We start from the raw sequence: 27722 nt of genomic DNA on the forward strand, positions 1-27722 counted from the left end.
CTTAAGAATCCCCCATGTGTTGCAGATCGCCCCCCCCTTTATGTGGACACTTCAGGGGTACTGATTGATACGGATTGGTTAAAACGGCTAACTGAGCAGGCTCAGTTTCCAGTATTTGGGGATGCACGTGGCTCTGAACCCAGGAGTTAGACTTGGCATGGTCTCCCTTAACTTTGTGCCTCTGCTTCCCAGGTTGTTTGTGGTGCTGGACTCTGTTTCTGCTGTTTTTGATACTCTGGGCACTATACCACTGCTAACCAGTGCTACAGTGCAAGTGCTCCTATGTAAAATGTATATGTAATTGGCTTAACCATGATTAGCATATTTCATTTACTAATAAATCCCTAGTAAAGTGCATTAGAGGTGCCCAGGGCCTGTAAATCAAATGCTACTAGTGGGTCTGCAGCATAGGTTGTGCCACCCACATTAGTAGTCCTGTAAACATAGCTCAGACCTGCCACTGCAGTGTCTGTGTGTAGTTTTAAACTGCCAATTCGACTTGACAAGTGTACCCACTTGCCAGGCCTAAACCTTCAGTTTTTATACATGTAAGGCACCCCTAAGGTAGGCCTTATGTATCCCCATGGGCAGGGTATGTTAAAGGTGGGACATGTACTGATGTGTGTTCAATGTCCCAACAGTGAAATACTGCAAAATTCAGTCTTCACTGCTGCAATGCCTCTCTGTCTCTCATAGGTTAACAATGGGGCTGTCTTTAAATAACTTTAAAGTGCATATTGTTCCCTTTGAGAGCAGATAGAAATATGTAAGCTGGGGTCTCTGAACTCACAATTTAAAATACATCTTTAGTGAAGTTGGTTTTTAGATTGTTAGTTTTAGAAAGTAGGCATTTTCTAGCTTAAACCATTCTGTGACTCTGCCGGTTTGTGGATTCCCTGCCTGGGTCAGTTTGCGAATCTCCTCTAGACAGTGAGACAAAGGGAGCTGGGGTGTAGCCTGCATATCCTGATATGCCACCTGTGCTAGGAGGGAGGAGAGGTCACTTACACCTGAATGGGCTGTGCCTGCCCCCTCCCAATGCACTCTCCAACCACCTGGTGTGTGTCTGGGGTCTGGCCTGGGCAAGGCAGGATCTTGTGAACAGAGACTGCTTTGAAGTAGGCCTACTTCAAAGGCAGAAAAGGGTATAAGTATTGGACCCAAAACCCCAGAAAATTAGATCACTTCTGGAACCAAGAGGAACCTCTGCCAAGGAGAAGAGCTGAAGAGGAGTGCTGCCCCAGCCTGTGACTGTGCTTTGTTGGGCCACTATGCAGTTGCTTCTTCTGCCTGGGAAAGGGGGCAAAGACTGGACTTTGTGGTATATTCCTGCTTGTGAATAATCTCCAAGAGCTTGAACTGAGCTTGCCTCCTGTTTTGAAGTCTCCGGACCATCAAAGACTTCCTATGCTAACATCTGGACTCTGAGACTCCTGCCCTGCCAAGTGGTGTCCTAGCCAGTCCCCAGGCCCTTGAAAGGAAGTTGGCAGAACAAGAGCTGAAAATCCATGCACAGAACACCGTGCGGGCAAATATGACACACCATCCGCAATGCAGCTGATAAACGAGGTGCGCCCGGTTTCGCAGCTGTAAAAAAAATTTTTTAAAAAATAAAAAATATATGCTCCACCTGCATCACAGCTGGGGATCAACGCATCGCAGCTGGAGAAACGATGCGCAATACCCGTTTGCGGCTGCTAAGGACGCAAACCCCACATAGCGAGGTTTTCTAACACCGTGCGACTGGATCTGCCACACATCATTCCTAGGCATCCAAGTAAATCAGACTCTGCGTGGATTCGTGGTGCCCTGTCCGGAAATCAACGTATCACTTTCTTGCGAGAGAGAAAAATGCTGCATTGCCAACCCGACCGGAGAAGTAACACGGCCTCCCTAGCAAGGAAGGAATCGACTCACTGCTGACTTCTGACACATGCTCGTCTGTGGGGCTTTTTTTTTTTTTTTTCTTTTTTTTACACTAACCAGGTACTTTGTACAAAATCATTTCCATTGTTCTCCATGAAGCAAGACTCTTATTCTGTTGAAAATTCATATTTCAACTTGTATGTGTTGGATTTTTGTAGTTGTGGTCTTTTTTGATTTAGATCAATATTGCCTATTTTCCTAAACTGGTGTGGTGTCCATTTTGCAGTGTTTCACTGTATTACTGTGTGTTGGTACAAATACTTTACACATTTGTTAGACCTGACAGCCTTAGGGTGGTCACCCCTAAATTTTCCCCTGCCTCCCTCCACTTTTTGGACATTGTTTGCTGGTTTTTAGACTCTGCGCACTTTACCACTGCTGACCAGTGGTAACGTGCATATGCTCCCTCCCTTTTAAACATGGTAACATTGGATCATACCCAAATGGACTATTTAATTTACTTATAAGTCCCTAGTAGTGTGCACTATATGTGCCCACGGCCTGCAGCACTGATTGTGCCACCCATTTAAGTAGCGCCTTAACCTTGTCTCAGGCCTGCCATTGCAAGACCTGTGTATGCAGTTTCACTGCCAATTCGACTTGGCATTTGAAAGTACTTGCCAAGCCTAAAACTCCCCTTTTTCCTACATATAAGACACCCCTAAGGAATGCCCTAGGTAACCCATAGGGCAGGGTGCTGTGTAGGCAAAAGGCAGGACATGTACCTATGTAGTTTACATGTCTTGGTAGTGTAAAACTCACAAATTCGTTTTTACACTGCTGTGGGGCCTGCTCCCTTCATAGGCTAACATTGGGGCTGCTCTCATACATTGTTTGAGTGGTAGCTGCTGTTCTGAAAGGAGTAGTAAGGTCATATTTAGTATGGCCAGAATGGTGATATAAAATCCTTCTGACTGGTGAAGTTGGATTTAATATTACTATTTTAGAAATGCCACTTTTAGAAAGTGAGCATTTCTCTGCACTTAAATCTTTCTGTGCCTTACAATCCACATCTGACTGGGTTTAGTTGACAGCTCCTTGTGCATTCACCAAGACACACCCCAAACATAGGGTACTCAGCCTCACTTGCATACATCTGCATTTTGAATGTGTCTTCCTGGGCTGGGAGGGTGGAGGGCCTGCTCTCACAAAGGACGGCCACACCCCCCACTGGGACCCTGGCAGACAGAAGTGCACCAGGTCCCCTTTCAGTTCAATCCTAAGCCACTCTTTGACATCTTACCCACTTCAAAGGCACATTTGGGTATATAAACAGACCAACTTCCAACTCAGACACTTCCTGGAGAAGAAACTTGTAACCAGAAACTGCATCCTGCCAAGAAGAACTGCCTGGCTGCCCAAAGGACTCACCTGACTGCTTTCTGTAAAGGTCTGCTGCCTTGCTGTTGCCCTGCTGCCTTGCTGCTCTCTGGCTGTGGTGAAGTGCTCTCCAAGGGCTTGGATAGAGCTTGCCACCTGTTCCCTGAAGTCTCAGGACCAAAAAGACTTCTCTCTTGCAACTGGACTCATTGTGCAGCGAAAATTTGACACACAGCTTGCTAAAACGGAGGCACAGCCTGCCCTGCGGAGAGAAATTCACTGCACGCTGAACCGGAATGACGCAGCGTGACTTCGCAAGGATAAGATCGACACGGCGCCTGCGTTGCGACCGGACCCTCAACGCACAGCCCACCAGATCGACGCATAGCCAACCTGGGACGATGCAGTCCGACTTCCAGAGGGGAATTGATGCAGCGCCTGCCAAACGGGAGAAAGTCCACGCAACGCCCACCGGAACAACGCAGCGCTTGTGACTTCGCTCCGCAAGCCCAAGATTCCACACACAGACTCTGGGACATCTGAAAACCCCGCAACCTGAAGAGGATCCACGACCGAGCGCCGGAAATAGATGCACAGCTGTCCCTACGTGGAAACTAGACAATGCATCGCCGTGTGCGGCCTGAGAAATCAACGCACACCCCTTTGTTTCCACGCTTCTCCTCTGCACCCCTTTGCGGAGATTTTTCACACGAACCAGGTACTTTGTGCTTGAAAAAGACGGTTTGCTTTAAAAGTGATAGCTCTGCATTTACGTACTGTATCTTTGATCGTTTTGACCTGCAAATATCCAGCTAAATACTATAGATTTTTCTAAACACCGTGTGGTGTATTTTTTGGTGCTATATTATGTTATTGTATGATTTATTGCACAAATACTTTACACATTGCCTTCTAAGTTAAGCCTGACTGCTCAGTGCCAAGCTACCAGAGGGTGGGCACAGGATAATTTGGATTGTGTGTGACTTACCCTGACTAGAGTGAGGGTCCGTGCTTGGACAGGGGGTCTTTGGTTGGCAGTCAGGTTACCTCATTCCTAACAACATTGCTTCTAATTTAAGCCTGCTTGCTCGTTCCAAGCTGCCAAGGGAGTGAGTGGGGGTTAACCAGGTGTGTTTCTCCTTTGCCCTGACTAGAGTAAGGGTCCTTGCTTGGACGGGGGGTAACCAGACTGCCAACCAAAGACACCATTTCTAGTACTGGGTCTTCCCTGGAATCGTAAATTATGACCACTTTCGACCTGACTGACAACAGATCTTACCCAGTGGGTGAAGCTACCTCAATCTTCTGGGTTGCATTGCTCTATTAAAGATTATTGCCCTGCCACGTTGGTTGCAAACATTGCAAAATAATCCTCTGCTTCTGGCACAGCTCTAGTAGAGCAATTTGCAAGCCAAAGTCTGGGCCTTCATAATGCTAAATCGCCCTTTTCTTATTGCCTATGGGGAAACGCACTCAGTCCACCTTGGTCAGGGGATTGGGGATGGTGGACGTGCACATCTACTACTAAGCAGCTCAGCTGCTAGTGCTCAATGACTGGCTGAGCGGGGGCTGAAGGGGGACCCAGTTTTCTGGCTGGAGGTAGCTAGGTTGGGCCCAATAGGATCTGGGAGTTGCTTGATGGTAGTCCCTTCCCCTTGCACCTCCATGAACTCACAAATGTGAGTCTCTTGCCGGGGCATTTGGCATTGCGGTGGACTGGTTGTAATCAGCAGGTCACACTTGCGACTGCCCTATCGGTGGGCAGTTGGTTGGGTCATGCCTCCTCCCTACCTGGGTTCGACAGTTGAGACAAGATAGGGATTTCTCCAGTGGGAGATATATGGCAGGGGGCACGCCTTAAGTACTGTCAGAAGTTGCAGGAAGAGTTTGGCCTGCGTAGGTCTCAGTACTTTAGGTACCTTAAGCTGTGCCTTGCCCCCTTGAGCAGCACAGCAGAGCCCTTGGGGGGGGGGGGGGGGGGGGGGTGAGGGAGGGGGAGGTGGGTTGGAATGTTCACAAATATAGCCCCTTAGACTTCCAGATTCTTATGGAACCCATTGTAGAGAAGAGGATTCTGAAGATTTAGAAATCCCTCATATCATTTCCTGGATCTATTCTTGCCCCTCAGGGCCCTGTGGGAACAATGTATGGGGTCCCTTGTATGATTCAAATTGGAAAGATGCCCGCATGGCCCCTAATGTGCAGGTTATCTCCTCAAGGCTCCAGCTCATCGAACTCAATCACTTGCACATGACCTATAAGATGCCAGTACAGCTTTGGAGCACAAACATGCTAGAGTTGCTGGTGTTGCCACTGTTCAGAGACACCTGCTCATTTTTTATCTTATGCTGTGGGAATGTCCAGTGATCACTAGGTATTTGGGTACAGTCCTGGACACATTGTTCAGGGTGACTGGGAGACCCACTGATAACCCTCTCCAACAGAACAATCACTGGGGAGCTAACACCACCGCTGGGGATCAGACTAGTGTGGATCGAAGTGGTGTTGGTGAAGATAGCTCTTGCTAAGTGGTGGTCGGTTTCCCCTCCTCCAGTGGCTCCTTCGAGGCAGGTAATGGGCTGGAATGCCACGCAAGAAAGAGCAATATACCTATTTGGGCATGCCGCATAAAAACATGAGGTGTGGGGGAAAAGGATTGACATTTCGTGGACTGCATTGAAATATGATTCTGTATGGTGTGACAACGTGAAAAAAGTGGTTTCCTTCCTTATTGTAGCCTATGGAAATGTTGTAATGATATGCGTTATAAAATCACTCAGTTAATTCAAAAATATTTGAAAACTTGATTAAAAAAATTCATATGCTGGTGGGACTCTAAGGGCAAGGGGTAGTCTGGCTTTTGACAGATTTATGTGTTTTGGGTACAGGTCTTAGAAAGGCGTCAGAAGGACGAGGTTTAAGAACATAAACTTCCAATGAAGGGAAAACCATTGTATTTCATGCAAAAAAGGAAAGACAGGATAAACAGGGGGAGAAGTACGCTATCTTATAGAGCTCAACATATTAATGAAACCAGCATCAGAAAGCTCAGTGCAGAAAAAACCTTAGGTGACTGGAGGAGTTGAAAGTCAAGTAGCTGTGCAGTGAAGAAAAGGTCAAATCTAGAAAGGTGTATTACGTCCCAGGCTGCATTTTTTCGATGACGATGGGACACAATTAGAGCTAATCACAAGGACATCTAAAGGTTGAGGAGCTTGTGATAAGATCAAAGTTAGGATCATTCTTTTATGCTGTATAACAATGCCTTTTTGGATTATCACCCCCAATGTTAATGTTTTTTGGACTCTGTACAATTGGACCTTGCTAATCAGGCCCCAGTGCGTGTACTCTGGCATCCTAGAACATGCAGAATTTGTTACAAATCCTAATTAGCACTTAACTTACCACACAAGTCCCTAGATTATGATACCAAGTATACCCTAGGCCTGTAAGTTAAGTGTACTAGTGGACACAACACCTTTTGTGCCACCACTAAAGTGACAAGGCATGAGGCCTGCCCCTGCACCCAGAGTGTACAGTTTTTAAAACTACAAATTCGACCTGGCATGATAAACCTTTTGCCAGGCCTAAATCTTCCTTTAATACTTAACTGGACCTGGTATGGAAGTGTGGTATTTGGTGAGGACCCACATCCGCTCTACCTAATGATCCAATTAATCACATACATAATATAATAACACACTGGAGTAAGGCAAACTGTAAACAAAAATCTGATTTAATGGACTGACTTACTGATTACTAACCCAAAGATATAGCTTTAGTATAAATGTAAAATAGTGAGGCTGGAGGTCCTAGTTTGTCCCTGTGAGCCTTCCAACGCTTGCCCCTCACAAGGCAAGTAATTGGTTCCAGTGTCTTCTCATTCCCAAGCTCAACTGATCCCCCTTTCTTCGAATAGTATTTATTTCCAGCAGAAAAAAGAAAATCTTGATAGCTCACTACTTGCAGTGTATGAACAGCTTGTTGTGAAGATCTACATTTGTAGGCAAAACTAAAAGCAGACACTTCGTGCTCTTGAAGTGAATATTGCATTTCAGGTTATCCACGTTATGCTGGGAAGAGATATTTTAAAGTCCAGATCATGTAGGGGAATTGAAGTTGGATCCGGTCCCCAATCCTGAAATTCACTATCAGGGTTGTCCTTCTTATCCTGAACTCCCCATCACAGAAGCAATGAAGACCCTTTTGTAAATATATACTAATAATTTCTTATGCTCCTGCCGCTTCTTTGAGAAAATTTAAGGATGATAGTTATATTTTTTTGGGTTGAATCGGTTTTTATTTGGTATGGTTAGTGTGGACATTGTTTACAACTTGTGCAGTCACAAGTACTACATAATGCAATACTATTGTTACTTCAAGAGAATACATATGAAAGGTGAACATAATCAGTAATAAACGGGACACATCACATGCTCGTTAACAATGTCCTCAGTGCAGATTATTGGTAGGTGTACCAGGTGACTGAAATTAAGTCCTGCATCAGTGTATCGTGTATATAGTACTTAGAACTAGCGGGTATCAGGAACGGTGTCCATATTTGGTATAGCTGCAAATCTAGATTTGTTAATGATACATTAGATTCAAATTGTTGAAAAACAGGCAATAGCTATAAACGTATGAACGTGCAATTGTTAAGTACAACTGGAGTAAGAGAAAGGGGAAGTGAGGTAAGGACAACAGTAAGAGGTGGGGGGACAGGTAATAAAGGGAAGAGGCTATATACTATACAACCAGAGACTGGTACATTGAAGTCTGATGGTATAGTAAGGATGCTGCTCAACCAGTGTGGTGAGAATCGTACCAGCGTGTTGATGGCATCGGACCTATGGGCCGGGATGTGTGGAAGCAGCTGATGGGTCTGTTGCTATTCACTGGGTGCACCAACTAGTGAGGAGGATCTGTTTCATCTGCGACTTTGCCCGTTAGTGCCATAGTTTGGTGGAATGAAGGCATTGGCATGGGTGTATGAAGGTTATTCAGGATGGTGTCCCAACTGACAGCAAGTGGATATTTATCCTGGCCAAGATGGTCTTCTCGGAGAAGGGTAACTCCCTCTTCTTGCGGCCAAGCACTCGCGCATTGCAGCCATGCTTCATAATGTGGAGGGCCGATAAGCGCAAAAAGCGAGTGATGAGCCGTTTGGCCAGGATAAGGCCCATATAAAGGAATCTACGAGTGGCTCTGTGGTTTTTTTATCTTGAGGGAAAAGTCCCAGGACGCAGGTTTCCTAGTATAGTGCAATCCATACAAAGGGTCACCCGGCAAAGTACCATAGTCAAGTAGTGATGTACGCACAGGCATGCCCATAGCATGTGTATATGGCTCACACCGATCAAGTGACAGCATAGGCACTTGGCATCAATCCTGTTATAGCATCTATTAATTTTGTCTGGTGTGAGGTAGGCCCTCTGTGTTATGTAGTAATGTATTAACCGAACGCATGTTATGTGGTATGTGTCTGTGACTCTCAAATAATGCTGCCCACTCTGTCCTTAAAAGGGTCTCCCCCTGTCCTCTTCCCAATGGTCTCGGAGAGCCGCAAGCAGTCTGGACATCTGCCTTAGGAAAGAAACCGCTAACCAATGTACCAGGTGTCTCCCATCTCTAAACACATTTAGGTTCTGCAGTGTCAGGTGAATGCGAGGTTTGTGCGCTATGTTCCCCCAGGCCTTTTGTAATGTTCTCCTGAGGGAGCTGTAAAGTAAAAAACTGCCAGTAGGCAGCCCAACTTCATCCATGAGGAAGTTATGTTGGTAAAAGGCACCATTGTCATAAAGATCTCCTACTGTCTGCATCCCTGCTTCGTGCCAGCTCAAGAGTTCTATCAATAAGGCAACATTAGGGCCTCGAGCCGTCCCTATAAGTGAAATAGCCAGTGCAATGGGGAATCATTCTGCCAAACGCAGCAGCAGAGGGGGAGGAGCTGAATGTTTGGCACAGGGGTATAAAAAGTGCCGAAATTTAAATGTGTGTCCAAGGTCGGGATGTTGTGGCCGTGTTATCTAAGTGTTTGGAGGACAACCAGCTTGTCACCCACTGCAGCTGTGCTGCCAAATAATAGTGTTTGAGATGTGGAAGTGCCAGCCCTCCCTGGTCTGTTGGTAGAATTTGGAGAGAGCAACTCTGCAGTGAGAGGTGTTCCAAATGAATCTGTGCAGTATGCTTTTGGGGGAGTGAAAGAACGAGGTTGTGACTTATAGCAGAAGCTCGATAAGAGGTGGGGAAGAACCACCATTTTAATGGCTGCTACTCTGCCCTTTACAGAAAGAGGAAGGGTCTTCCAGAAAGTCATTTCAGATTTGATTGAGGTGAGTATTCTTGTCAGATTACCATCAAATAGGTTATTTGTGTGATAGATGTGGATGCCGAATTTCTGAAAGTGGTTGACTGCCAGGGGAGACTGACTGCCACTGAGAGCTGGCCAGGATCTGGTGTAGTGGGATACAATTGAAAAATGCAGGACTTAGCCCAGTTGATCCACAATCCTGATAAGAATACAAGTGGAGAGAGAGTTTGCTATGGAGGTGCGGAATGGAGTCAGATCTTTCAGATAAATGAGATCATCAGCATAAAGGGACAGTAAATAAAGAGTGTATCCCATCTCCCAGGGGTATACCCCAATCAGGTCTGCCCATGCAGCACAACAGCCAGCGGCTCCATGGCCAATCCAAAGAGGGGGAGGGACAGGGAGCATCACTGCCTTGTACCCCGCTCCACCCAGATAGCCCCTAAAAAAAGGGGGGGCAGTTTTTTACTCTAGCCCTTGGGCTAAGTGTATAGGAGCCTGATCCGTTGGAGGAAACTGGGTCCCAGCCCATATTGTGGTAAGACACTGAATAAAAATGACCACTCCAAAGAATCAAATGCCTTTTTCAAGTCTAAGACTAGGCATCCTGGCCAGGGCCGGTTGAACAGTGCGTACTTTAGAACTCAGAAAACAAGTCCTATATTAAGGGTCGAAGTTCGGGCTGGTACAAATCCATTTTGATCAGCATATACCAAGGAGGGGACCACGAGAGCCAGATGGTTCGCTATGATTTTGGTTAATATTTTATAATCCTAGTTCTATAAAGCTAGCGTTAAGGGTGACTGGTTCATGACTACATTGAAAGTATACAAGCCTGACTCCAACCCAATGTCAATCAGTGGTATGATTTCAATGGAGTAATCCAGAATTCAGGCTATAAAGGGTAGGACTTCTGTTTTAAATACTAGTTTCTTTCATTTAAATGCCCTTCTGCTTGATACTAGGATACAGAAAATGTAAATAGTCATGTCAGCTAGACACATGGACCTCAAAATCAGACTTTAATCCTGTTATATGCTCACCATCACAAAATCAAGGAGCCCCTGTTCACTATTTTCTATTATCAGCCAGCAAAGGTAAAGAGAAATGACCAATGTTATTCCTCAACCAGTGTCAAAACTTTAATAATAAAAAAAATAAAAAAAACACACACAATCAGTGCAGTTTATCATCCCAATCTATCTCAGTAACAAGATGTGCACAGACTGATGTGGCTGAGCCCCTCACCAGGTATTCTGAAGGCAGGTCCATGGAAGACAAATGCCTTCAGCTCTCAATTATTGAATGTTTTACTTGAAAAGAAGAAAGGACTTGTTAGGCTCATTAAATTTAACCATGTGACAAACTGGAGACTCAAAGGAAGATATAATGCATTTGACCAGCACTTTTAAGGCTTATCCATACGAAAAGGTCCGTGAGGGTGCCCTAACACAACTTAATGGCTAGTACACACTATTTTAAGATATACTCGTTTGTGCAACTGGTAGTTGATTAAGAGGCAACATGATGAAGAAAGTAACCGGTATAGAAGAAAGCTTTAAGAGTAGTGTGCACTCATTTCATCCAGCAGCATGGATAAAGTAGGACATTCATTCTCCTTTCCCCACCCTAGAGGTTCTTCAAATTGGGCCAATCTATGCCATCCAGAACCCAGCACAGCCATAGTCACCTCAGGAGGCATAACAGGGCTATCTGATACAGTCTGATTGTTCGAACTTGTTCGGACCAGGAATGGCTCATCACCAGAAAGAACCCTACCAAAAAGGTATGTGACACAATGTGTCCCATACACTCCACACCAATACTTTGCTAAAAATATACAACTGCTCAACAAACACCAAAATTGTAATCTAAACTAACAATAAGATACACCATCTAGAGTACAAACCCAACAATTATTATCCAACCCCAGACTATATTGTGTGATCATGCCTTCTATGTCAGGTGCATGAATGACTAAAAATTACATTAACTTTATCAACAAAATTTAGTTCACATGAAACTCCACACATCCCGGACACCCTCAAATCTGCCGGCCGCCACCCATATTCAGCATTCACATTCCTCTTTTCACCAGTGATTAAAGTATAGCTAATAAAAGGATCCATCAACAGAACCAAGACTCTAGATATCAAACCCAAACCCTTGACCTCAGAAGAGCCTCATCGTCCATTCACTACACAGCCAGATATACTTGATCTGGATGGACCACTGCACCATCCTCCATATCAAAGAGATGCATTACATCAAAAGAAAACAAAAAACCCATAAGTACCACTCATTCCAACACTTTTCCCCCACCCGCCCCATGGATGCCCTGTTGAACAAACTCATACCTTCTTAAGTCCAACATCAGATGCCAAAATCCTACATAATAAGTGCAACAATCCTGAAAAACATGCTGAACTCTACAAATAAAAGCATGATCCTTCAAGAAATAACTCCTCTATACCAAGATACACCCAAGATCTCTGAAAACAGTGGCATTCAGACAAGAAACAAAAACAGAGACCAACTAATGTTTGACGTTACAAGCAGACTCAAGTACTTCCTCTGCTTGCCGTGCAGTTCCTTTTCCACCTCAATACACCAGCTACAAGATTAACATTAATGAAGAAATGTCTAGGAGAAAGACTCTAGGAAAGGTTGTCAAGCACTGCATCGCATCAATTCAAATGCTTACAGTTAACAAATATAACAGCAATTAATTATTCTCTGAGAAGGTAAAGATGTCTTGCATCAGCAATACAAAAGAGATTGGTAGGCCCACCATGAGTCTAGTGTGTACATACAAATTTTCACACTATCAAAGTGTTATTGATTTAATGCGCTGAGTCAAGTCAATGAGTCCAGTGAACGTTTATTATAGCACACTTGAGAGGCAACTGGCAACACGCGTTCCCCCCCCCCCCGGGGGTGAGTGTGTGTAATATATATATATATATATATATATATATATATATATATATATATATATATATATAAAAAAAACACTTACCCAGTGTACATCTGTTCGTGGCATGGGACGCTGCAGATTCACATTCTGTGCATTATCCTGCCATCTAGTGTTGGGCTCGGAGTGTTACAAGTTGTTTTTCTTTGAAGAAGTCTTTGAGTCACGAGACCGAAGGACTCCTCCCTTTCGGCTCCATTGCGCATGGACTCCATCTTAGATTGTTTTCCCCGCAGAGGGTGAGGTAGGAGTTGGGTATATAGTAAAAGGTGCCCATGCAATGGAGTGAATATGTATGTACATAATATGTATAAAAAAAAAAAATAGTATATATCTACAAATGTACAAGTTTCATCAACTAATAACGGCTACAGGCTCCCGGGGAGGCGGGAGGGCGCATGTGAATCTGCAGCGTCCCATGCCACGAACAGATGTACACTGGGTAAGTGACATTTTCTGTTCAATGGCATGTGTAGCTGCAGATACACATGCTGTGCATAGACTATTAAGCAGTTATTTCCCCAAAAGCGGTGGCTTAGCCTGTAGGAGTTGAAGTTGTTTGAAGTAATGTTCGTAATACAGCCTGTCCTACTGTGGCTTGTTGTGTTAACACATCTACACAGTAATGTTTTGTGAATGTACGAGGCGTAGACCATGTGGCTGCCTTACAGATTTCTGTCATAGGTATATTTCCTAGAAAGGCCATTGTGGCGCCTTTCTTCCTAGTGGAGTGCGCTTTTGGCGTAATAGGTAGATCTCTTTTTGCTTTAATATAGCAGGTCTGAATACATTTCACTATCCATCTGGCAATGCCGTGTTTGGATATTGGATTTCCTGCATGAGGTTTTTGGAAGGCTACAAACAATTGTTTTGTTCTTTCAATATAATACATTAGTGCTCTTTTAATGTCCAACGTATGTAAGGATCTTTCAGCGACTGAGTCTGGTTGTGGAAAAAAGACTGGGAGTTCTACTGTTTGGTTTAGGTGGAACAGTGATATAACTTTTGGTAAGAATTTGGGATTTGTACGGAGAACCACTTTATGTTTATGTATTTGTATAAAGGGTTCTTGTCTAGTAAATGCTTGTATTTCACTTACTCTTCTAAGGGATGTGATAGCTATTAGGAAGGCTACTTTCCAGGTTAAGTACTGTACCTCACAGGAGTGCATGGGTTCAAATGGTGGACCCATGAGTCGTGTCAATACAATATTGAGGTTCCACGAGGGAACTGGTGGTATGATTCTTTTTAAACCCTCCATAAATGCTTTGATGACTGGGATTCTAAAAAGTGATGTTGAATGTGTAATCTGCAGATAGGCAGATATTGCTGTGAGATGTATTTTGATAGAAGAAAATGCTAGTTTAGATTTTTGTAAGTAATAAATAGCTTACAATGTTTTTTGTGGAAGCATGTAGTGGTTGAATTTGGTTATTATGGCAGTAATAAACAAATCTTTTCCATTTGTTTGCGTAACAATGTCTTGTAGTAGTTTTTCTAGCTTGCTTAATGACCTCCATACATTCTTGTGTAAGGTCCAAATGTCCAAATTCTAAGACTTCAGGAGCCAGATTGCTAGATTGAGCGATGCTGGATTCGGGTGTCTGATCTGCTGTTTGTGTTGAGTTAACAGATCTGGTCTGTTTGGCAGTTTGATAGGAGGTACTACTGACAGGTCCAGTAGTGTTGTGTACCACGGTTGGCGAGCCCAGGTTGGCGCTATTAGTATTAGTTGGAGTCTGTTTTGACTCAATTTGTTTACCAGATAAGGAAGGAGTGGGAGAGGGGGGGAGCATAAGCAAATATTCCTGACCAACTCATCCATAACTCGTTGCCCTTGGACTGAGGGTGTGGATACCTGGACGCGAAGTCTTGGCATTTTGCGTTTTCTTTTGTTGCGAATAGGTCTATTTCCGGTGTTCCCCAGCGTAGAAAGTAGTTTTGTAGTACCTAGGGATGAATCTCCCATTCGTGTGTTTGTTGGTGATCTCGACTGAGATTGTCGGTTAACTGGTTTTGGATCCCTGGGATATACTGTGCTATTAGGCGAATGTGATGTCAAATCTTTTGTGCTAAGAGACACAGTTGTAAGGAGTGTGTCCCTCCTGGTTTGTTTAGGTAATACATTGTTGTCATGTTGTCTGTTTGGACAAGAATGTGTTTGTGGGCTATCAGTGGTTGAAATGCTTTCAATGCTAGAAACACTGCTAACAGTTCTAACTGATTTATGTGCAGTTGTTTGAGGTGAATGTCCCATTGTACCTGTATACTGTGCTGGTTGAGGTGTGCTCCCCACCCCATCATGGAGGCATCTGTTGTGATCACGTATTGTGGCACTGGGTCTTGGAATGGCCGTCCTTGGTTTAAATTTATAGGATTCCACCATTGAAGCGAGAAGTGTGTCTGGCGGTCTATCAACACTAGATCTTGAAGTTGACCCTGTGCTTGTGTCCATTGTGTTGCTAGGCACTGTTGTAAGGGCCGCATGTGTAGTCTTGCGTTTGGGACAATGGCTATGCATGAAGACATCATGCCTAGGAGTTTCATTACAAACCTCACTTGATAGTGTTGGTTTGGGTGCATGTTTAAATTTACATTTTGTAAGGCTTGTACCCTTTGTGGACTTGGAGTGGCAATCCCCTTTTGTGTGTTGATTGTTGCTCCTATGTATTGTTGTATTTGGCACAGTTGTAGATGTGACTTTTGGTAGTTTAGGGAGAACCCTAGTTTGTGTAGTGTTTCTATGACGTATTGTGTGTAGAAGACACTGTTGCTGAGTGCTGGTTTTTATTAACCAGTCGTCTAAGTAAGGGAATACGTGCATATGCTGTCTCCTGATGTGAGCAGCTACTACTGCAAAGCATTTTGTGAACACCCTTGGGGCTGTTGTTATGCCGAATGGTAATACTTTGAATTGGTAATGCACGCCTTGGATTACAAACATTAAGTATTTCCTGTGTGAAGGATGTATGGGTATGTGGAAATAAGCATCCTTGAGATCCAATGTTGACATGTAGTCCTGTTTGAGCAAGGGAATCACGTCTTGAAGTGTCACCATGTGAAAATGATCTGATTTGATGTAAAGATTCAGTGTTCTGAGGTCTAATATGGGTCTCAGTGTTTTGTCCTTTTTTGGAATTAGAAAATACAGGGAGTAGACACCTGTTCCTTTTTGATGGTTGGGTACTAGTTCTATTGCTTCTTTTTGTAACAATGCTTGGACTTCTAGTTGTAACAGGTCTAAGTGTTGTTTGGACATATTGTGTGGTCTTGGAGGCACATCTGGTGGCATTTGTAGGAATTCTATGCAATAACCATGTTGGATAATGGTTAGGACCCATGCGTCTGTTATGTGTTCCCAGTTGTGATAATATGTGGTAAGTCTCCCCCCCCCACTGGTGTTGTGTGGTGGGTGTTTGTGACATTGAAGTCACTGTTTGGTTTGTGGGGTTTTTAGGCTCTGGAATTTCCCTCTTCCTTTAGGGATCTGTCCACCTCTATATTGTCCCTGAAACCCTCCTCTTTGATATCGGCCCTGATATGTGGGTCTGACTTGCGAGGTGGAAGGCTCTGTGGTTTGGGCACGAAACCCCCCTCCAAAGTGCGGCTTCCTAAAAGTGCCTCTGCTCTGTGGGGAGTAGAGCGCACCCATGGCTTTGGCCGCGTCAGTGTCTTTTTTCAGTTTTTCTACTGCCTTATCCACCTCCGGCCCAAACAACTGTTGTTCGTTGAAAGGCATATTCAGCACAGCCTGCTGGATTTCTGGCTTAAATCCGGAGGTCCATAACCATGCATGTCTACGAATGGTTACTGCCGTGTTCTGTCCTTGCCACCGTGTCTGCTGAGTCCATAGCCAACTTTATTTGGTTGTTAGAGATAGTTTGGCCCTCCTCAACAACCTGTTGGGCACGTGTCTGGAACTCTTTGGGAAGGTGTTGAATGAGATGTTGCATTTCATCCCAATGTGCCCTGTTGTATCGAGCCAGTAGAGCTTGAGAATTGGCAATTCGCCATTGATTGGCTGCCTGTGCTGCCACCCTCTTGCCTGCTGCATCGAATTTCCGACTTTACTTGTCAGGCGGTGGTGCGTCTCCTGAGGTTTGGGAGTTTGCCCTTTTCCGGGCTGCTCCCACTACCACCGAATCTGGAGTGAATTGTTGTGTGATATACACAGGGTCAGTAGGGAGAGGTTTATATTTGTTCTCCACCCTAGGCGTGATGGCTCTGCCTTTTACTGGGTCCTGTAACACTTGTTTGGCGTGTTTTAACATGCCTGGCAGCATTGGCAAGCTTTAGTATTGGCTGTGAGTAGATGACAGGGTGTTGAACAAAAAGTCTTCTATGGGCTCTGCATGCATTGCTACATTATGGAATGTAGCTGCCCTTGAAACCACTTTCATGTATGTAGTGCTGCCCTCAGGTGGTGACGGCCTTGCCGGGTAGCAATCAGGACTATTGTCAGACCGGTGCATCATACAAATCCCATGCATCCGGGTCATCCCCGTGTGTCAGTGACTACATCATTGGGGGTGTTGCTACCGGGGACAAATGTGGTGAATGTAAAGGCGATTGCTGTGGCGAGAACCGTGGTGGTGTCTTTTCTTTAGCCACTTTCGCTTTTGGCTGCAGTTCAGTTTCTTGGAATGCGAGCTTGCGCTTCATCTTTATTGGGGGAAGAGTTCGGATTCTCCCAGTGTCTTTTTGTATATGCAACCTTCTCTGGGTATGGTCTGGCTCTCCCATGCCCAGTTCTTGTTACAATCTGTGCCCTAGTAATGGAGTAGAAAGGCCTTGTCCTTCTGTATAGGAGCCTGTTTTCGGCTCAGAGGCTGCATGTTTTGGCACCGAAATTTTTTCAGCAGTCTTTTTCGGCTCTGAGGAGAACTTCTTGACTTTCAGGGTGCCGAACTCTCGGTGTCGAGTTTGTTCGGAGCCGGTATCTCGACCTGAGTCGGATGTCTTCGGCTGCTGGGAGGCCTTTTTCGGTGCCGATGTTTGGTCACCGTGTTTTCGGGTTAAGCCATGGCCTGTTGGCAGTGGCGTCCCCTTGGCCTTTGTTATTTTTGAGTGAGTTTTTGCTGGTTTACTCACGTTTTGCTGAGTCTTCGGCTGCTCACTCTCGGACTCGTCAGTCTCGAATGGAGAATCTCTCCTCTTCTTCGACGTCGATGTGTCCGTCCGGTGTCGACGCCATCTGGAGTCTTCGAGCTCTTCGATCTCGCAATGTTTTCTTGGATCGAAATGCCTGACAGGCCTCGCAAGTATCCTCTTTGTGTTCAGGAGACAAACACAAATTACAGACCAACTGTTGGTCTGTATAAGGATACTTTGCGTGGCAGTTGGGGCAGAAGCGGAAGGGGGTCCGGTCCATGAGGTTTGAAGATGGACGCGGTCGGGCCGACCAGGCCCTGCTGAGGAGTGGAAGCCCCGAAGGGCCGCCGGAGCGCTTCTTTCTTCGGTGTCGACGTGCTAGCACTAACCCGGTACCGAGTGCAAACAATACCGTTGAATTTTCCGATAACTAACTTTTCCAAACCGAAATACGGAGCGAAGAGGAACACGTCCGAACCCGATGGCGGAAAGAAAACAATCTAAGATGGAGTCAACGCCCATGCGCAATGGAGCCAAAAGGGAGGAGTCCCTCGGTCTTGTGACTTGCAAAGACTTCTTCGAAGAAAAACAACTTGTAACACTCCGAGCCCAACACTAGATGGCAGGATAATGCACAGCATGTGTATCTGCAGCTACACATGCCATCGAACACACACACACACACATATATATATATATATATATATATATATATACACACACATACACACATACACCCCCCCCCCCCCCGGGCTTTCTGAAGGCTGTAAAAAAAAATATGAAGATGAATTAGTAAAAACTAAGAAAAGAAAAAAAGATTACCCAATCTCACTCACACCCAAAGTGCGAAAAAAATAATTCAAAAATGTAATTTGTTAATATGATGCAATAAGTAGGAGCCACTATGTGAGAAAAATATTGGTTAATAGTTCCACACTGTTAAAGATGGATTAGATAAAGGAAATTATTAATTATTGCTACAGCCAAAAATCCCAAATGTATGCATTGAAATATAAGCCATATATAGACGAGCAGCAGAAAAGGCCTCCCGACCTTACTCCATTACCACAAGCTCATGCAATACTATGAGTTTAAAAGGTTGACAGGCCCATAGTCCATGTAAGCAGAGTCATACCATACCTCTCCAAATAATCAGGAGGGTGTGTCCATTTTATGGCTTCCAAGAGAGAACATGTAGAGGATTAATATGTACTGACAAAGGTATGCAGTAACAACATATTTGCAGTGTCACCCGAAAAACATTGAGAAACGTTGAAAAAAATGTTCAGTTCAAAATGAAACTATCAGCAAATGTATGTCTATTACCAAAAGTTATGTTTGAAGATAATGACAAGCTTTAAAAATACCTCTTTAATGATTTTTACTGTCTTCCAAAACAAACTGTCTACATCCAAAAGCCTGATCACCACATCAGATAAGGATGTACAGCATTGATATATAATACCCAATAGAGTAGGTTTGTCATTTATAAATCATGAATACAGGACTAGCATATTAAGCAGAACATTGTTTGTTCTACGGAAACAGACTACAGGTGGTTAAATGCAAGAGGCCTCTAATCCACTGTTGTATAAGGAAAAGCATGAAATACAATGGAAAAAAAAAAATGTATGATCACCATAAATCCTATCGAAATATTACTCAATTTGAAAAGTCATGGCAAGTTACACATCTCAAAAGAAACATACATCATGAGTAGAGAATAAGGCAACCTGACTTCATAAATAATGAGTCATATAACAAGAATGAAGAGCACAAGAACCTATGTGAGAGCTCCCCGATCTAATTAGGCAGAGAATAAGGAAAAATAATGTTGGACCTGGCCCTTTTTACAGGGTCATCCCCAGATGTTTTGCCTCCTTCCTCCTATTTTTCCTGACCTGTTTTGTTGGCTTTTGAACTCTGAGCACTTTACCACTGCTAACCAGTGCTAAAGTGGATATGCTCTGTGTAAATTGTACTGTTAATTGGTTTATCCATGATTCGCATATTTGATTTACTGGTACATCCCTAGTAAAGGGCACTAGAGGTGCCCCCGGCCTGTAAATCAAATGCTACTAGTGGGCCTGCAGCACTGATTGTGCCACCTACATAAGTAGCCCTGTAATCAGGTCTCAGACCTGCAACTGCAGTGTCTGCAGTTTTAAATTGTAAATTCGACTTGGCAAGTGTACCCACTTGCCAGGCCTAACCCTTCACTTTTCCTACATATAAGACACCCCTAAGGAAGACCTTAGGTAGCCACACGGGTAGGGTGCAGTGTATGGTTAAGGTAGAACATATACTATTGTGCCTTATATGTCCTGACAGTGAAATACTGCCAAATTCGGTTTTCACGGTTGCAAGGCCTATCACTCTTATAGGTTAACCTAGGGGCTGCCATTAAACAGGATTAAAGCGTCCTTTGGGAGCAGATAGACATGTGGAGTTTGGGACCTCTGAACTCACAATTTAAAAATACATCTTTTAGTAAAGTCATTTTTGAGATTGTGTTTTTGAAACTGCCACTTTTAGAAAGTGGGCATGTTCTTGCTGAACCATTTTAGTGAGACTGCCTGTTTGTGGATTCCCTGTCTGGGTTAGTTTGACAGCTGGGCTGCTTGCAACTCTCTCCAGACAGTGACAAAGGGGGCTGGAGTGTAGCCTGCATATTCTGATGAGCCATCTGTGCTAGGAGGGACAGGAGGAGTGGTCACTCGCTCCTGAAAAGGGCTGTGCCTGCCCTCACACAATGCAGACTCCAACCCCCTGGTGTGTATCTGAGGCCTTGCCTGGGCAAGGCAGGATTTCACAAACAAGTGAGACTTTTCTTTGAAGTAAGCCTACTTCAAAGGCTAAAATGGGTATAAGAGGACACAAAACCACAGACTTGAGACGCTTCTTGGGGTAGACACTACCTCACAGACACTTCTGGACAAGAAACCTGCTGGTAAAGAATCCCTGAACCAGACCTGCCAAGAGGAACTGCCTGGCTGCCCAAAGGGCTCACTGGGACTGCTTTTCTGACAAGGACTGCTGCCTTGCTGCTCTCTGCCTGAGGTGAAGTGCTCTCCAAGGGCTTGGATGGAGCTTGCCTCCTGTTCCCTTTTCTCTTCAAGGATTCCTTGTGCAGCGAAATTCAACGCACAGCCTGCCAGAAACGACGCACAGCATGCAGCGCAGTGAAAATTTCACTGTACGCCGAACCGGAATGACGCAGCCCGACTTTGCAATGAGAATATCGACGCATTGCCAGCATAGCAACCAGAAATTCAACGCACGGCCCACTGGATCGACGCAAAGCCGACCCGGAACGACAGCCCGACTTCCAGAGAGGAACCGACGCAGCGCCTGCCATGAGGTAGAGAATTCGACGCAACGCCCACCGGATCGATGTAGCTCCTGTGACTTCATCCTGCTAGCGCAGGAAATCCACGCACCGTCCCCGGGGAGTCAGAAAACCCCACAACCCCAAGAGGATCCACAACCGAGCACCGGAAACCGACGCACAGCCGTGGAAACTAGACAATGCATCGTCGTGTGCGGCCCAAGAAGTCAACGCACACCCCTTTCTTTCCATGCTTCTCCTCCTCTGCGGCGGTTTGCAGAGATTTTTCATGCGAACCAGGTACTTTGTGCTTGAAAGAGACTATTTGCTTTTAAAAGACTTTTGACACTTTATATACATTTCAGTGATCTCTCTACATTTACTTATTGCATCTTTGATCATTTTGACCTGCATTTATCCAGATAAATATTATAAATTTTTCTAAACACTGTGGTGTATTTTTGTGGTGCTATATGGTGGTATTGTATGATTTTTTGCACATTGCCTTCTAAGTTAAGCCTGGATGCTCAGTGCCTAGCTACCAGAGGGTGGGCACAGGATAATTTGGATTGTGTGGGACTTACCCTGACTAGAGTGAGGGTCCTTGCTTGGACAACCAAAGACCCCATTTTAAACAACTATCATCAAAAATGATGAGCCGTATAACATGAATGAAGGGCACAGAAACTATGTGAGAACTCCCAGATCTAATTAGGCTGGACTAAACATTAATCCAAAGGTTAATTGTAACTGATTATCCTGGAAGTGCAGACTACAGAGGTGACTAAAGGGACCTGCAATAGTTCCAAAGGTCGCTTACCAATCAAGGGGTAGATTACTGTGAAAAGGCTCGGGTTAAATCCCTAAAAATCAGGTGCTTACAGTGAAGGCCTGGCGTCTTAGTCCAGCGCCATATTTATTAATACAAACAAGACGTCCTACATTTATTTCCATAGCCCGGAATACTCCCGATCCAGGCACCTATTCTGCCAGCCATGATGCAGAGATGTAATGTAGCATGGCGTCTTAAAAGGTTGAAACATAGGTGTAAGGGCTGAAAGCAAGCTAAATAAACGTGTGTCAGCTGTTGCCTCTCAAGTGTGCTATGATAAACGTTCACTGGACTCACTGACTTGACTAAGCACATTAAGTCAATAACATTTTGATAGTGCGATGATTTGTATATACACACTGGACTACCAATTTTCTTTTGCCATTTAAAGCATCTCCATTGAGGTAAATTGGTCCATACCTCTTTTGGTAGCCCACAACTGGATGAAAAGGGCATTCCATTAGAAGAGAGGGCTGGACCATTGGATCAATGTTTTTTGACAAAACCATTCACCTTTTGAACAATCCCCCTAAAGGCTATTTGCTACAAATGTCAACATTCTAACAATCAATCATAAAATCACATGGATATTCCATCACACCCCATTCTCAACAGCCAATGGTTTACTCAATTAAGGAACCTTTCAGACAACCTCAAAACAGAACAAACAAACACTCTCCTGCCCTCCTCAAAAAAATAAAAAATAAAAAAATAAAGAGAACTCTACCTTCGGATCCTGCACAATCTCTATGCAATCTTTTACAGCCAGCCACCATGGAGCAACACCCAGGAAACATGCATGGTCCCCACAAACATGGTCCTGGATGTGTTCAGCTTTTTCTTTACCAACAGCTCATCCAAAAGGAAACCTCAACATTACAGAAAATCGGTTTCCTTTTGAGTCCCAAAAGGAACCTGAAGACATTGCTACACAGAATATTACCAACTTCTTTCTACCTAATACCAAGTTCCAATTGTGCCCTCAGGTACTCATCCTTCAGTTCAGTGCTCCATTGCTCACCAACTAGGCTTGTGATATATAAAGGTCTACATAGATTCAGTCAACGCTGTCAGAGGTTTGCATGTCACAGCAACCTAGTCACTCAAAGCTGGGATGAAAATTCACACACAGCTTGCTGTCAACAAACCCAGATGTATGGCAGCCAAAAACAGTTACTTGAGTCTGAGATACCTCTTGTAACATATCTCACAGCCCCAATTACTTTAGATACTCCTACATCAATCTGCACATCAGTAAAGCAAGAAAAGAAAGCCCAGTTATGCAGCCCATTTCATCAATTGATTTTCAGCACCTGACCCAATAAAACTTCAAGCTTGTGATCAATAAAGTTTGAGTTTGGATTTGTGCCTATAGTCCTGTCCCTGCACTTTGGAGGAATTAGCCACTCACTGTACTACTCGCTTTCTTACCCATCTTAATTCCAGTTCAACTAAACAAAAGGTAAGAGTCTGATTCTTTTGAACTCTTAAAACCAAGCCTAATATGTACTTATGGTATGGCTTATAGCAGTACATTCAACTGTTGCATTTTCTTAATTAACTTGTCTACATGTGGCTCAGGCCCATAATGTGGTGTTGAGTTCACACAGTATTGAATACTGCAGCACTAGCACTCAAAACACTTCAAGAATACACATAATTAAATAAGTAGACAATTTGTGATTAAATTCTGACTGGGCATAAACCTATGTTCTGTGTCCAACCGTACTGCAAACTTCAATACAAACTGATATTATAAAGGCTGCAAAAACATTATGCAGTTACAAGGTAGAGAGGAAGTACCATATTTAAAACGTCCAGTGCCACATCTTCCACATATTTACCATCTTGGTTTTACTCATTACTCCTAGTTATGCTAGCATCTGCTAGCAAATAGCTTGACCAACATCCTATTCGCACTCTCCACCCAATCTTCCTTATTACATCTTAGTGTGTTTTGATGGATGCACTGGATGACTCAGTTATGCTTGGAAAGTATTGTATGGATTCACAGTGTAATCAACATAGATACACCGAGATAGTGGGATCACAACTGGGTACTAAGCCAAAGTCTTAAATGTTTACACTTTAATCTTTCTCAATATCAGTACTAGACTTTCAGATTAAAGTGACAAATGCTAGCATTTCTACTTCAACACACTGAATTCTTGGGATTAATGAATAGGCAATGTCACAAAACATTCCTTCTATGAAAACAAATATTTTTACCACCCGTTATCAAGTACAATGAAGATACATTTTAACTAATCACTTGGTTAGACAGCCACTCGTCACACCACTTGCAATTCAGAATTACATCACAAGAACTCACCCTGCAAAGTTAACTACAAGATATGCATACCAGAAATCACCTACCTATACACTTGAATGCTACAGCCATTAAATGTACAATGTTTGTACACCTGCAGGTTAGGACATCAAGAAGCCCTTATGAAAAACAGCACAGATAATAGTCTAGTATTGCTACCTGAAAGTGCCAGAGGTAAACCCTCCCTGCTTGGAAGGCAGGCAGCGATAGATTCCCACAATCTGCACTCTATCACCAGGTTTGCAACTGTCAACCAAATCATCATCTGCAATAATATCAACAGATCGAGGAAGTTGTCCAGCAGGTGCCTTCTCAGGCATTTCCTGGATGGTCAGCGTCTGATGATCTTTATAGGTACTAAGTCCATACTCTGTTTCCAAGGGATTATTTTCTTCATCCTGTAAAAAGACAAGAGAAAAATTAAAAAATGCTTCAAATTTCAAATTAATGTTGTCCAGATGTACAATTATACACTGCAACAGAGAGAGATGCTTACCTTTGTGGGATACACAGCACTTGATGGAAATGGATCCAGACTGGTGAGGTCTGTATACTTGCGCTCCAGGGTTTTCTTTGTGGCAGGGCAGTAATGTACGCTTCGCATAACTTTAGGCCTCACCAATGAGCCTAGCAAAAATAAATTAGGAGTTTACAAGAAAGGGATTCAAAAAAAGTTACATTTTATAGACAATCTGTAAAAACAAGTTTCAGAACATACATCGTAAGAGGGTTCAAATTTGAATTCTCTTCCTATGAATTCTGTGTTCTTGTGTAATTGTCCATAATGATGCGGCACTAACTTCACTCAGATGGTAGTATCAGAATATGGTACTACACAACTGCTCACTGCATGCGTGGAATGACCAAGGACAAAAAGGGTTGGGCTAAAATGGAAGTGACTCTTGAAATTAAGATCATGAGGCTTGCTACTATCTCTTTATTCCCATCTGCAAATGCAGACCAACAAGCAAAGCAAACACTTATCACTTAACAGCCATATTAGATTCAAATGAGAAACATTTAGCAAAAAGTATTCCAGATAACCTGATTAACAAAAAAAGGCAGAATACCTGTACCCACACTGAAATACTGTTCCACAACAGGTATAACAGGTTTGATTTTACCCTTCAGAAAAACACTAAACAAAAACAATATCAGGCTATACACTTGTTATTAATGTCCTTTTGAGATGAGCAGGTACATTTCAATGGCATAGCAATCATTAGATGCAAGCAGTGAAAGCCTGCCCACATTTAGGCTGAAATCAGCATTTAGTTAAGTGGTCATTGTATTGCAATTAAACCAGTATTAAGTAAAGCCCCTTTACAAATGTTGCACTTAAAAAAAAGTGATTTGACATCCAGCAACAGATCGGGGCAGTTGGCCTAATGAAAGTCTGGTGTAATTAGAAGTTTCCAATCTGCTTCTAGTAGCAATTTAAATGTTCAGTTTATGACCGGTGTCTTGGTGCTAATGGGACAAAGAACATTAGACCGCTTTAAATAGAATCAAAGCTGAGGCATAGTAGGATAACATTTAGAACTAGGAATTTGTAAACAGACATATTTTGAGAGATTTCTGAAAAAGAGTCAAACTGTTTTGTGTTTTTAAATGCAGAGGCAATCTATTCCAGAATTTATAAAGAATATAAAGCTTCTTGCCACCTGTAACCCCCACCACAAGATGCTTTTTGGAACGACCAGACTGTATGAAAGGGTGGAACAAAAAGTTATTCTGGAAGCATACCACTGGAAACCATGCTTACATGTTCCGAGCCGCAATCACGAAGGGCCTTGTGAGCAATACACAAGGCCTTAAAGTTGATTTGCCTCCTTATTGGGAACCAGTGACGTTTAGATGAGATATGGGCTGGAACTTTGGAACCCCTAAAAGGCATGCAGTGGCATACTGAAGATTTTGAAGTCTATTCAATAATCTCTGATTAATATTAACATAAAAAGTGTTGTGGTAATCAATTTTTGATAATCCTAAAGCCAGCACCATTGCTTTTGGAGGTCGAGAGGAATACAGGGATAGATTTTCTCAAGTAGTCTCAGGATATAAAAATATGATGAGGCGATACTACAAAATTCTTGACCTTTCTGGAAGCAGATGGGAGAGTTTCAAAGTCACGAGGCCACCAATCAGTACAGAAGAAAGATGTATCTGACCCAAAGAGAAAAAACTCAGTTTTACCCAAATTCAGATTAAGACAATTCTTTTTCATCCATCTTCTTACTTCCAGCATGTAAACATGAAACCTGCTAGCAACCTCAGAGTAATCACCTGAGATACATATCACAATCCAAGTGTTATTTGCATAAGACACCAAAGGGAATCCAAAAGGAATGGATCAATCTGGCTAGGGGTATGACAAACATTGAAAAGTGTAGGCGTTAGGAAACTTCAAAGATGAGTGAAAAAAATTTAAAAGTATGTTCTCCCAGCACAACTGACTGTCCTCTATCCAAAAGAAAGGAACTGAAAAGAGCCAGCGCACAGTCCTTAATCCCTATGCTCTCAAGACAAGTTAGAAGTATTGAATGATTAACCAAACAGACCTAACAGAGTAAGCGCTACCTTCCCAACATTGTTCATGATATTTCTAACCTCTTTCGCTGCTACCATCAAAGCAGATTCTAGGCAAGGACTTCATCAAACCCCGAATTAGTAAGGGTCAAGAATGTGATTGTTATCCAAGAATGAAGAAAGCCCCAGAATAATAGTTTTTTCTGCCAATTTAGCTGGAAAAGGCAGTCTGGAAATGGGGCAGTAGTTACTCACCTCAAATGGATTCAATGTGGGTTTCTTTAGTAGAGGTAGTACAGAAGTCTTTTTCCATAGTTTAGGAAAGTATCCTGAATGAAACATACTGTTTAAGAGCATTGTGAGATGTATGGGTTTTGTCTCAGGAACTAACTGGAGTATTTTAGGTGGACATGGATCAGAGGGGGCTCAGATTGGATTGCTTCAATACGTTTAGTTACCCGTCTGGTTGTCAAAGAAGAGACCTCACTGAGGGTCATACTTGCCAAGGAATTATTTTCCTTTTCACAGTAGAGGAATTAGTTTAACTAGTGGCAGAAAACTAGTTATATACCTAATTAACATTTGATTGGAACTAGTGGACAAGCTCCTGACAAAAAGGTTTGTTTTAGTCCCAATGAGTTATTGTTAAAATTGGCCAGAAAGTTAACTGTATGGAAAAGTTCTATGGGTTTAGTTTTTTGCCAATTCAATTTTCCTGGTATAATAGTTCGATTTTTCAGGTAAGATCGTAGTTTTATAGTACCTAATACATTGAATGTACCCATCTTTCTTGCCAGCATCATAGTTTTTCCTCCATTCTGTTTCAGACTACAACAAACTTGTCTTTGAGATCGTAACTTATCTGAACACCAAAGGGCTGTAGGTTTATTCCTGCAACAAACTCAACATTTTAAAGGGGCCGGCTGGTCTACGGCCAAGCCAATCAATTTGGTATAATTTGTAGAAGCCAGATCATTAGCTACAGCAATGTTTTTCAAACTTTAATGTAATAATAATAATAATAATAATAATAATAATAATAATAATAATATACCCACCCTCAGAATTTCTTACAATTATTTT

At 43.2% G+C, this 27722-nt stretch overlaps 1 protein-coding gene across 2 annotated transcripts in view; it reads right to left on the reverse strand.

Annotated features, from left to right (window-relative positions):
• Positions 1 to 27722, reverse strand: part of LOC138282476 (maternal DNA replication licensing factor mcm3-like) — a 315678-nt gene that overhangs the window by 215946 nt on the left and 72010 nt on the right. For both annotated transcript variants that reach the window (XM_069220088.1, XM_069220089.1), the window contains exons 4-5: positions 24607 to 24737; positions 24270 to 24508 (exon numbers count right to left, since the gene is read on the reverse strand). In XM_069220088.1, coding sequence (XP_069076189.1) covers positions 24270 to 24508; positions 24607 to 24737 — 370 coding nt within the window. The remainder of the gene's footprint in view (positions 1 to 24269; positions 24509 to 24606; positions 24738 to 27722) is intronic.

Source organism: Pleurodeles waltl, chromosome 2_2, assembly GCF_031143425.1.
Source record: "Pleurodeles waltl isolate 20211129_DDA chromosome 2_2, aPleWal1.hap1.20221129, whole genome shotgun sequence".
Lineage (NCBI taxonomy): Eukaryota > Metazoa > Chordata > Amphibia > Caudata > Salamandridae > Pleurodeles > Pleurodeles waltl.